Here is a 12,042-nt window from a genome sequence, read left to right on the forward strand (position 1 = left end):
ATAAAATATCGTATATACCGTGAAGCTGCTGACTTTAATCATAGTCAACTATTTCAGCTGTGATTCATACATACCTATAGGTATAGCAGCCTATTACAATACAATCCCCACATTCACCGGCTTACCTGTGCGCGACTCACCTTTTGCGTGTTGTTTGTTCGCGCTAGTTCAACACAATCGATTCAGTTGGTCGCCAACTGTTGATTGGTAAAGAAGTTGCGTTCTCGCCGAAATAGACAAATATTTAAATTTCTGAACATTTGGTTGATATTACTAAAAAATTGTGACTTTTATGAAACTAAACACTCTCCATACAAATACGTAAATCTTAGTTTATGTTCCACATGATTTGCTTTGCAAAGTATTATCATTTCGTGTTTTTTTGTTCGGTCGTCTACAAATTGAGAAGTCAACTCGGCATTGAGTCGAGCGTGCGTTTTTGCAGAGAAAGTTCCGTCAAATACTCATATCGTACCATAATACACCATTGATTTTTATCGATGCGTGCGCGCCAACGTTTTCGGATTTGTCACGTATTCATTTGAAAATTGATTACACCGACTGCAGAATGATGGACAATTGAACGATAAATTAGTATAAAATAATATAAAACAAAGTTGTATACAACAAAGTGAAGAAAGCACAAAGACCAATAGAAAATATCTAGATTTCGAATTCGTCATTTGGTTTGGATTGCTAGTGGTGCGTGAGTGGGCACAATCTTTTCTTTGCTAGTGAAAAACTGAGTCATTATTAATACATTTGATACGGAAATTTCACATCACATGTAGCGATAAATTTTTTTGACCAAAATTAACTGATGAGGCATCTGAAGTGAGAGAGAAATTGTGATTATTTACATTGGACTGACAAAAATACCACACATTCATTAATTGTAATTCATATGCGTGTGTGACAAGTGTGAAATGCTATTTATGTAAAAGAGTTTTAAAAAAACAAACAGAGACATTGATTGCTGCTTTCCATCAGATTTGTAACAAATCGACTGGATTTTAAAATTTGTGTGCCTAATAAACGTAAAATTTAAAACATCGAGTGTATAAAAGCCAACGAATTCAGATTAAAGGTAAAATTAAAACGTACACACGACAAATGCTCAGAAATTAGCATTTTAACGCTGAATTCAATCGCGAAATATCCGATTAATAGACCATAAAAAAAGACTTTGCGTTTAATTATCATTCGAATGAATATTGTTTCGTAAAAGAAAGGAAAAAACTTGTTTCACTGCAAGAGAGGTGGTCAATTTTTAGGTCAATGCAATTTCGAATTATCATGTCAAGTCGATCTACCTCCGATATTTTTTTTTCTTCTTTCTGTCGAACTACCAAAAACGATGTGCACGTACATTTACGCCGTCAACGTAGCAATAGAGAATGATTGTGTTGAACTTCAACGCAACCAACAAGTTTCAACTGGCTCAACGACGGAAAATCCGCTTGCATTCAAAAACATGTAAGAATACAACAGTGCATTGCGTGAGTTAAAGAGTCGAAGCGAAAGAAAATGCGTAAAGTCCGGTTTGGGTCAATAACATTCCAGTCCGCTGAGCAGAGCCAAAGCTAACTCTATCACCATTAGTGTGGAAGTATTAGTTAAAATAAGTCAAACGTGGTATACATTATGGATAAGTAATGCGTAAAAAACATATAAGAAACCGTAAAATATGTTTATTTTGTGCAAAGATAAAATCCGTTAGAAACATTACTATTTATTTTGTGATATGTGCCATAATTTATTCACATTATTATATGAGCATAAGTAAAAGATAAATCTTTTGACGTTTTTGCGGTTTGTTATTACAATAACGTATCTTTCATAACACGTACAGGTTAACACACTTGGTAAGAACTCGTTAAGCAGAAAACAAATTTTCCATTTGTGGAAAATGACAACTCAATCATTGTTTTCATCATAATTTATCGATTGGCCTGCGAAAACAAATGTGCTTATTTGGTTTGTAAACTTTTTCGTACGGTTTGTGTGAAGCGTAATTCATATTAAAGATCAATGCGCCTCATGACATTGACGTTTTTCTGTAGTATTTCCTTCACCTTTTGAACTGCTTTCAAATGTAAGCGATATGAAATTACCAACGATCATTTAAAGTATGTGCCGAAAAAAAATCATTCTGTTGAGATCACCAGGAGGCCAAGGAAGCGAGACTATTTGTGATTCAAACATACTATCAAAATACTTCCGTAATTAGGTGTTATTATAACTATTATCGATGAAAAAAATGTTGGTAATAATGAAATAATAAGCAAATATTTTCGCCGTGGAAATCGCCATTAACGAGTTTATTTATAAAATTTGAATCGAACAAAGAAATCCGATCACCTCATTCGGTGATCGAAAATGACCAAACCGCATGATAAAGATTGAGAAAGTTGTTTTACATGACCTTTTGTTTGCACACTTTTCGTTCGGCTACTGTGTGTGTGTGCGTAAACGTAAAGTATCATCATCAAGGTTTTGTCAACATTTCTTTTTTTTCTTTGTCTGCTTTTAAATGCGGCCGAAAACTAATTCGAAAAGTGAAAAACAACGGAACGGTCCATCACAGTTGAAAGTAATTTTTTGTCTTTCTTCATTTCTTCTCCACATTTTCGGAAAGCAAAACACTACACAACACAAGTTAATGGCATTGCTTTATTCCCGCTAATGATGATAAACGATATTGGACTGAAGTTTGTAATTGGCACAACTACAAGTGACTTGAAGTGACCATAATAAAAGTATTTTTCTGGATTTTTTTTTCTTTGATTTAAAAAAATCGTCAATGATTCTCTTTTTTGTTTAAAAAAAAAGAAATTTCTCATGCGTATTCAATTATAAAAATGGCTTTTACTTTCAATGACACACTGTCGTTTGAAGTAAAAATAAAAATAAAATGTTTTTTTTTATTTATCGTTGCCTCTTCATTCTGCTTATCTCGAATAAATTATGGCTATTAAACGAATGAGACCATTGTTTCAGCTCATCATATCTCAGAAGATTTGCTTCGTTTATTTGGATTTGCTTTCGTTTAAGAATTAAATTGAAAGACAGTTTTGCTTTGTTGATTTCAATAGAAAGATAATGAGAACATTCATTGTTAGTTCATTGGGCTATGTTCTAAATATAAATATCATTTAAAGAAGAAGAAGAAGAAGAAGAAGAAAACAATACCGTGTAAAAGTTCAAACAAGTGAAAATAACGAAAATTTCAAATGCAGTTTCTTTTCATCAAGCGAGCAATATTGCATAAAGGCGTAATTTGAATTTAATTTACCATGCAAATCAAACTAGATGCTTTAATTTTTTTATTATACTACCTGTAGAGAGTTGGATTTTCAACAATTTTTCGTTTACGAAGCATGTAAATTTGTATACAAATCGATTTGAACCGTTTGTTGTGTAACATATATACTTGTGGAAATCCAATGGAAATTGATGTTTGCTTTATTACAAACATTATTTTTTTATACTGTATTTATCATTTTTGCGGAACATCCGTTTTATGCTTATGTCAAAATTACATTATGTTACCGGAGAAAAGTATGTGATTCTTCCGCTTTTAAAATAAAAAATCATCGATTTTTTAATGAAACATTTTATTGTACAATTATGAAGACATAGTGAATCATTGCATTGCTCCATAAGAATGTAATACTTTAAAACTTTTATCGTCTATAATAATAATCAATCGATAAATTTCAATATACAAAATGTTGCGTAAAAAATAGATTGATTTCAATTGCAATTTATCTAGATGTGACATGTTCTGGTGGAATATGACCTGAGTCACCGAGTAATCGTAGTGTAACACGGCCAGATGGCTGAATGGAGATCCATGTAATTGATGCATGATTCAAGGAAATTCGAAGCCAAGCCTCAGCCGGTATTTGAAGTGCTCTGTACAAGAGAAATTATCATTATTCAACAAAAAAAAAGGTTTCCAATTAAATTCTGTTACGGCCACTCACCGACACACAAAATAACGAATAACATTGGCATGACAGACCATCAATGTGTATGAATCATTTTGTTGTTTTGCATTTGCACGATGAAAATACTTGCGAAAGCCGGCTTCAATTTTTTTTAATGAAAGAGAAGAATCTGTTGATTGATTAAAGTGACATAATATTTTTTAACGCTTACCTTCAATGCGAGCCCCATCTTGGAAAAACTGCTACATTAGAAACAAATAAAAAAGCAATTAGTACTTGGAGCAGATAACAGTCACACAAAAAAATATGGCATGTGCGGTTAATAACCGCATCCTCATGTGATTTGGCCGCATATTTTTTTGTGTGTATAGTATGCACTGCATACAGGCATATTGTATGAGTTGAGTTGTACAAAAATAAATAACGATAATATTAAATATTGAAAACTAACATGTGGCTCAGGATGCCAATGCCCAATTTTCGGCTGTGGAGCAATGGGAGCACCTTCTTCAATCAGCGAACAATTTTCAATTGGTATGTTTGCAATGTGTGTTGATATAATTTTTCCCGTCTCTTGAGCTCTTGTCATGGTGGATCGAATCATTTTGTCAAATGGAATTTGCAACAATTTCAATCGTTCACCAGTAAATGCGGCTTGTTTACGACCAACTTCAGTTAGAAAACGATCTCCATCTGTTATCCCATCCAAGTTATATTGTCCATGACGAATTAAAATCAAGTGTCTTACGGCCTTTGGCTTAACGGCTTCTAATCGTTCATTGAACTTGTTTTGTTCTTCTGGTGTTGCATTTGATTTTAATGGTTTCACTAAACTGGATGGTTCACGACTGAAAATTAAAATTTATTAATAAAGATATAATAGATATTTAGACTGATTTTTCACTTACTGATCCCAATTGAAATTCCATTTGGCTTCTGGCGGTACAACGGTATTTGTTGTCCATGACGTATAAACTAGCGCTTCACGGCTGCGATTGAGATACAGATAAACACCGATACCGGTACCACAGCCAACAGCTACTGCTGTCAAACTTTGAATTTTTGACCAATAACTCATTTTCAACGTTTTGTTTTCTTAACTATTTAAACATAAACTGAAATTATTGAAAATTTTAATTTAAAAATGTATTATTTATTAATGTCATAGCAAAGAGATATGGTAATATGGTTCATAGAAAGTTGACAAGGTTGGAATAGATATCATCTATTATACCGTTCGAAACACCTACCTTTATGTTGTGGTTCAGCGAAAGTTGCTCACTTTTATAAAACAGAAACGTAATCACGTAATTTTTCTTTGATTTGGTCAGCTTACAATATTTTAATCCGTAATAAACAACCGCGTTTCTGTATACGAATGCGAAATTTTTCTTTGTATTAGTTCTAGTCGACAAACGCGTTCTCTCTCATTTAACTAATCTATACATATGATGAATGTTTAAAACAAAAAAAAACTGTATTATTATTTATTCTATCGAAAATATATGTGCGAAAAAATTGAATAATTCCTTAGAATAACGATCAAAATAAAAAATTCTTATGAGAAGTACCATTCAGTGCACACATTCAGTACATACAAAGAAAATTCACCAATTAAAAATGTCATGTGTGTTTGAAGCTTGGCTATTTTTGACACTTAACCAAGACTCATCGTATGCAATGACAATAAGTGACAGCACACCGGCAATTCAAATTTGGAATTTTTCCGTTGCAGCCAAGGCAAATATTTGATTTTTTTTTTGCTTAAATATGAACATTCAACTTTTATTTATTTTTTTATTTGATTTTTTAAATAAAATATATGCTCCTTTTTTTCTTTTATACATACATACCGGTTTGCATACAGTGAGTGCGTTCAAAACTGCTCTTTGCAATATAATACTTGATATAATATCTTTAGGCTAAATTTATTTTGATTTAAATTTAATCGGAGTTGTGTATATGTCAACAAATTATAAATGGAATATTAATCAGATGAAATAAAAAATGTTAAAAATAGGTCATCATTAAAAATGTCGTCAAATCGATTTATAAAAAGATTTATAAAAGTAACATTGAACTTTCAATTGTGGAATGAGAAACTTTTTTTAAACGCAAACCTATTTCGTGCCGTAAAGGTTATCAAATTAACGTTATATCGCCACGCAACATAGATTGTAGATTAAAAAAATGGATTTGTCTTTTTTATTTTCATTTCGAAACATCGTTTCAAGGCTATAGATGTTATATACTGAATTAATTAACGTATTCCATGGAGAATAACTGGTAATACCGTTTGGCGGTGATATGATTTAAATTTACCGCTATCACATTATAAATATTATATGAATCATTTGCTTAAAGTACAATAGTACATGACTTGAATAATCTTTATTTTCATCTCCTTTTTTTTCTGCCAGTCCAAAGTCTAAAATTAAAAATGCCGCGAAATAAAGGTGAATTTTCTTGGTCAATATTCTGGATCTTGCTGCAATTGAGTATAACGGTAGTTATGTCTGCGAATATTCCCTATCTGGACTCGTACGAAATGTATTCCTATAAAGAGCCAAGGTCGATGGGTGACTTAAAAAATCAACATATGCGCCAAGCAATGATCGATGTCACCGAGACAATCAATGAAGTTCAGAAAATTTTACAAAAAGATCCGCGATTACCACGGCTGACACGAGGTGAAATCGAAGATTTATTTGAGATGGTCACGCGGGAGGAATACAAACGAAGCTTGGCAATTGGTGATTTCGAACGTGCTAAGCATATGCGGTCATTAATGTTGGTATTGCCATTCAATACCAATAATTATTCAGAGGAACGTTTAGAGGTCAGTACAATCCAATATTGCCATTCGATTGTATTAGTCTAATTGAATGGGGTAGAATAAAAACTACTTCTCGAAAAATGTTTAAACACGAAACCTAAAAAAAACTTTCAATGAAAAGTGAATCAATTTTTTTTCGTCCAATTAAAGTGAACCAAAAAAAAATTGTTCAATAAAAGTGAACCCAAAAAAAAAATTCATTTTAGTGTATTTTACACTGAAAAAACCGAGTGAAATTTTTTTTTTGGTTCACTTTTATTGAACAAAATTTTCTTGATTCACTTCAATTGGACAAAAAAAAATTGATTCACTTTTTATTGAAATTTTTTTTAGGTTTCGTTTTAAAATAGCAATTTTTCGAGAAGTAGTTATTATTCTACCCCATTCAATTTTTCTAATGAAATTATTCTATTATTGTTTAGGAGCTCTTCACGCAAATGCCTGTCACCAAAATGGTTAACACTGTATCGAAAATTCCGAAACCTCAACGAATTGTCATCCCGGCATCGGCTGAAAATTCAATTTTAGACACAATTGGAGCAAATTCAGAGGTCATAAACATAGGACACCACCAATTACCAACCACATTCAAGCCAAATTTTCCCATTAATATGAAAAACACATACACAGCTCCGGTGACTACTTTCCATCCAAAAGCAATGGCAGCTCAAACGATTCCACAATTGTATCCAAAATCAACTGTTCAAACGGTTTCCACGTTCCACCACCCGAAAAGTACAATTCATCCAAAAGTAACGCTGCAAAGTGTTCAACAACAAAAAACAACATTTGCAATTCCATCAACATTCCATCCGAAAGCCACACTTCAAACAATTTCATCAAATGATATTCCAACCGAGATTATTTCAACTTATCATCCAAAATCGGTTAACGTAAAAGTGACAAAAAATACTAAGGCGCCAACTAGTCAGCCAATTAGCACAAATCAAAAGTTTAGCAGCAGATATAGTGCACCGACAACGTATTTCACTCCAACTGTACCGCCAACGATTAGACCGAATGTAAAGAATATGTTAGCCACGATTGGCTTAGAACCAGATGATAATTACACACCAACCATTTCAATTGAATCACAGAAATTGGAAAATCTCCCGGGACCAATAACAACAACAACGACAACAACTACGACGACCACTACAACAACCACTCCGAAACCGGAACTCACACCAGAATTACAAGAGTTGTTGGCTTCATTCGGATTGCTTACAGACGAAAGAGCACCACCGCATGTAACAGCCGGCCCATATCAAGATGAATTTCATCCAATTTTCCCGAGCTCCCTAAAAGATGAAACGTTATCGGTCAGCGAATTTAAGCCATTGCCAAAGTCGGTGACCGCTTCGGACATTGAAGATAAAGCATCTGCGGGAATTGAAAGTTCATTCGAAATAAAAGGTGATGATTTTTCATCGTTTAAGCCATTACCATTGCCCGAAGAAAAACCAGCCAGCGATGACGCATTAGAAAAGTTACTGAAATCATACGGATTGTTAGAGGAAGATGAACGAGGTAGCAAAGCAATTGATGCTGAAATTGAACGGCTCAATGAGGATGATAATGATGATGGTGATGATAGCAAAGAGAGTGGCAGTGAAACAATTGAAGTGACAGTAAAACCATACAAAAAAATGTCCAATGTGCCGGAAGTTGATGTAGGCTTTTTATCACCAGATTTGGCAAAGGTTCTTGGTAATATGGGCGTTAAAAATGTGAATAAACAAGAAACAACTACAAGACCATTTATTTCACGAAGAATTGATTCAACGGCATCAACCGAATACGCATCAGATATGGAATACACAGCTGGTCCGGCAATGTCATCAACCATGAAAGATGACTACCAAAAATTACATTTACTTCTTGATACCATTAAACAATTGGATTCGTTGAATGCCAACTTAACTGTAGAAGAATTGGAGAAATTAAATTTAAAAAATTTCAATTTAAGCAAAGACACGTTGCTTCAGAGTGTTGGACCCGATCCCACATATGACGTTCAGTCAGCGTCAAAAAATGAAGTTAAACGACAAACCAACACTTCATCAGAACCAACTCGGATCCAATTGGATGTGACAGCCGCATCCACACCAAGTAGTAACATTAAATCCACTGATGACGACATTACAAAATCAACTGATTCTACCAGCACTGTTGACGATACAGTGACACAATCAGGCGATGACATTGACGCAACGCCGAAGCGCGAAGGTAAAATTGAAGATTTGGAAAAAGAGATAGAAACAGAAACAGAGACCGAAGCATCATCATCATCCACATCTTCAACGAGTACAACCGAAGAACCTAGAAATGGTAGCATAAGCGATTTGGCTGGTTCATTCGGAGGCAATGATGGACTCGATATAACTTCGGAGGAACCATTACCACCCCCAAGAAAGAACGGATTCTACTTTTTCTCGGATTGGAATTCATTTCTCGAGGTCGGCGAAGATCCGGATAAAGTTGTAGTGAGGTATACATCTTCTTGAATCACATTTAGAAACATTTATTTAACTTCTTTTTCATTTATTTTATTTTCGTCAGGTTTGACCCAAAGATTGGAGATCCAACTCAATTCGTACCTATTAAAATTCCATAGAATACATGATATTGAATGATGTTTGATTTAGGATAGTTTTTAAGATTTCGCTTAGTATGCAGATTATATTTATTTAAAATTTTGTTATCCGTCGAAACAAGTATTAGTAATTTCCGAATTAGTGCAGTACTTACCACAATAAACACATTTGAATTCATTGATCTTTGAAAATTATTTTTAAAAAATGTAAATAATAAAATCAAACGGAGATTAAACAATAAAATAAAATTCAACCTGAAAAAGTGTTTTTTTTTAAATTTAATTTATATTCCAAATTATTTGTAAAAGATCGTTTGTTATATTTTCACTTTATTTTCAGAAAGAACAGATTTTTTTTTCATTTTTTTAACACAATAATTTACACGATTTGAATATTGTGCATGCGGGCCCAATGGACTACTAAGCTATGGCCGTGATTGGAATTGTACTCCATGTTAATTGAATTGGGATTTTGCACTCAGTTCGATAGAATCAGTTAAAATGTTAAAATTTTAGTTTATCTAAATTCTAACCTAAATTTTTAAGTCAAAGGAGGTGACTAAATTATTATTTATTTCCTTATTATGGACTGGCCTCAATGTGAAGCATAAATAAAATAAAACGTATTTACAAGGTCTTGTATTCTCTAATTCTCAAATATAAGTAGAACCAAAAGGTCTATTGCTTAAAGAGCTATTGATTCTGCCCGGCCGCCGAACAGAACTATACGCGATTTTACAATTATTATTTTTCTAGCTTAAATGAATGAATTTCCTGTATTCATTTTGTGATACCTATTGAATAAATCTATTATTATTCAATATATTTAACAGATAAATTCTTAAATGGATACGTTGGATGTCTTAAAATTCACAATTTTTGAAAAATTAAAATTTACGTAAATTTTTAATGGGATTTTTTTTATTCACCCAGATTGATATCACAAAGAGATTCATAAATAAAATCGCGTATGTCTAGGTATGTCTTATGGTTAATCAACTTATAAAATAATGGATGAAAATTGTGATGCCATTTTAAGTTTAAAAAAGAATCTACAAATAAATTATGTTGTGCATGTTCTTAAGTGGCTGCTACACTTCAATACTGTTTAAACTTCCACATGAAATGTTCTCGTTGTTGCGACCACCGAGCCGATGTCGTTTGCTAGATGCAACAGCAGCAGCAACGCGGCTCGGTATTGGCGATCGATTGTGGTGCATAAAACGTGGACTATTTGGAATTGGTAGGCCATTTGTGGCGCCAGTGGTTGTTCGACGTGGTGTACGACGCAACGAAGTTGGAATTGGAATGCGATTATTTAAATCGGTCACTTGTGGTATACCGATTTCCGTTGTCGAACCAATATTCTGCACGGTCGGTAAGCCATTTATCAACGTTCCATTGAAAGGTTGCGGTGGTAATCGATTCACTTGATTACGACGATTGTGATGCTCAGTTCCGGGCGACGGTTCACAATTGTTGTTTTGGATGTGCGTGTGTTGTGGATGATGGTGATGATTGTCCGCGGCAGCCCCAGACGTGGTTGTCATCGATTGCAGAAATCGTAGCTCCATCACAGTGCGATTCTAAAATAGTCACGCTAGGAAGAAATTCTTCAAGTCGTACAACGGAGTCTACTAATCTACGTATAGCCTTTCTGGTTTTGGGATTTTCATTTCGTTTGGACGAAATAATATGGATGGGATGTTTTCATTTTGATTGGCATGCACAAACAGATTATTTATATTATTCAATTAATTGTTATGCGTTTTACTTTTTGACGATTGACTTTGTTTTAATTTTTTAGTAGGATTTTTGGGGTTTATTTTTTGTTGGATTTGGGAATAGACCTTTTTGATTTTAAGTATTAGGCGGCTTCTAAACTAAAGCTACGCTTAAATAAATTCAACATTGAACCAATGGTATATATGCGACGCTATAATAAAACCTGCGCTTAACAGCAATTAAGCACAAGTGTTTAATAGCGTGCGACTCGTTTAAATTTATTGATTTTTCTTTTGATCATCAAGAATTGAATATTATAAAAAACCATTGCTTCATTACCTATCTAGGTTGTTCAATTAGTTGATTGTTAGGTTTGGAAGTTCTGTTAAAAGAATAAGTTCTAGTTCTAGAATATGTTTTGATATGGTCCAAATACCTTATCACCGTCGGCTAAGGGATTCGGTGTTATATTCATATTCATACGCGGTATAACGCCATTTAATCGATTCTTATATACTGGCGAATTGATTCTGCCGTTGCTTCCAATGACGTTTGCAACCGGAAATCCATTGGCTTCGGCTTGTATGTGGTCGGGATGGGATTTGTTTTCATTGGCATCTGAACAGAAAGAGCGAGAACAAAAATTATTTAAAAGTCATTCGATGCAAATGGCTGCAAATCATACAAACCATGCAAACCAGATTTCTTTCGTCGTTTCATGAAGAAACACAAGAAAACGAATGTTAGCAGCAAGATAAAGCAGGTTCCAATCAAACCAGCCACAAGTAAGACATATGGTTTGGGTGCTTTGGCTGCAGTATTGCTTTTTGTTATGACACTTGGATCGATTGGAGCTGGAGTTGACGGCTCTGCAAGCAAAAAAGAATTCAATTTATTGAATGAACAAAAGAAAATAAAGATCAGAGAAATGC

General features: G+C 33.7%; 3 protein-coding genes across 7 annotated transcripts in view; 1 reads left to right on the forward strand and 2 right to left on the reverse strand.

Annotated features, from left to right (window-relative positions):
• Nucleotides 1–182: 182 nt before the first annotated feature.
• Nucleotides 183–9,611, forward strand: LOC116342382 (mucin-5AC). Of its 3 annotated transcripts, none has more exons than XM_031769966.1 (4): nucleotides 183–1,087; nucleotides 6,374–6,792; nucleotides 7,212–9,280; nucleotides 9,352–9,611. In XM_031769966.1, the coding sequence occupies exons 2-4, from the start codon at nucleotides 6,394–6,396 to the stop codon at nucleotides 9,404–9,406; spliced, it is 2,523 nt and encodes an 840-aa protein (XP_031625826.1). In that variant the 5' UTR covers nucleotides 183–1,087; nucleotides 6,374–6,393; the 3' UTR covers nucleotides 9,407–9,611. The 3 variants fall into 3 exon arrangements, with proteins under 3 accessions (XP_031625826.1, XP_031625824.1, XP_031625827.1); XM_031769964.1 differs by lacking the exon at nucleotides 183–1,087 and adding an exon at nucleotides 1,201–1,476; XM_031769967.1 differs by lacking the exon at nucleotides 183–1,087 and adding an exon at nucleotides 6,216–6,239.
• On the reverse strand, nucleotides 3,622–5,592 carry LOC116342383 (serine/threonine-protein phosphatase Pgam5, mitochondrial). Of its 2 annotated transcripts, none has more exons than XM_031769969.1 (7): nucleotides 5,525–5,592; nucleotides 5,204–5,393; nucleotides 4,862–5,068; nucleotides 4,405–4,801; nucleotides 4,165–4,192; nucleotides 3,990–4,092; nucleotides 3,622–3,918 (listed from the first exon to the last, which is right to left on the reverse strand). In XM_031769969.1, the coding sequence occupies exons 3-7, from the start codon at nucleotides 5,029–5,031 to the stop codon at nucleotides 3,768–3,770; spliced, it is 849 nt and encodes a 282-aa protein (XP_031625829.1). In that variant the 5' UTR covers nucleotides 5,032–5,068; nucleotides 5,204–5,393; nucleotides 5,525–5,592; the 3' UTR covers nucleotides 3,622–3,767. The 2 variants fall into 2 exon arrangements, with proteins under 2 accessions (XP_031625829.1, XP_031625828.1); XM_031769968.1 differs by having other exon boundaries at nucleotides 3,623–3,918; nucleotides 4,165–4,195.
• A 108-nt stretch (nucleotides 9,612–9,719) lies between the features above and the next one.
• The window catches only part of LOC116342357 (interference hedgehog), a 44,922-nt gene continuing 42,599 nt past the window's right edge, over nucleotides 9,720–12,042 (reverse strand). Inside the window, exons 10-12 of one of the 2 annotated variants that reach the window (XM_031769926.1) lie at nucleotides 11,800–11,979; nucleotides 11,547–11,728; nucleotides 9,720–10,971 (exon numbers count right to left, since the gene is read on the reverse strand). In XM_031769926.1, coding sequence (XP_031625786.1) covers nucleotides 10,477–10,971; nucleotides 11,547–11,728; nucleotides 11,800–11,979 — 857 coding nt within the window. In that variant the 3' untranslated portion in view covers nucleotides 9,720–10,476. Of the gene's footprint in view, nucleotides 10,986–11,546; nucleotides 11,729–11,799; nucleotides 11,980–12,042 lie in introns of both variants that reach the window. The other variant, XM_031769927.1, reaches the window with a different exon arrangement.

This window comes from Contarinia nasturtii, unplaced genomic scaffold (genome assembly GCF_009176525.2).
Source record: "Contarinia nasturtii isolate CC-2019 unplaced genomic scaffold, AAFC_CNas_1.1 Cnas_scaffold_864, whole genome shotgun sequence".
In the NCBI taxonomy this organism is placed as follows: Eukaryota; Metazoa; Arthropoda; class Insecta; order Diptera; family Cecidomyiidae; genus Contarinia; species Contarinia nasturtii.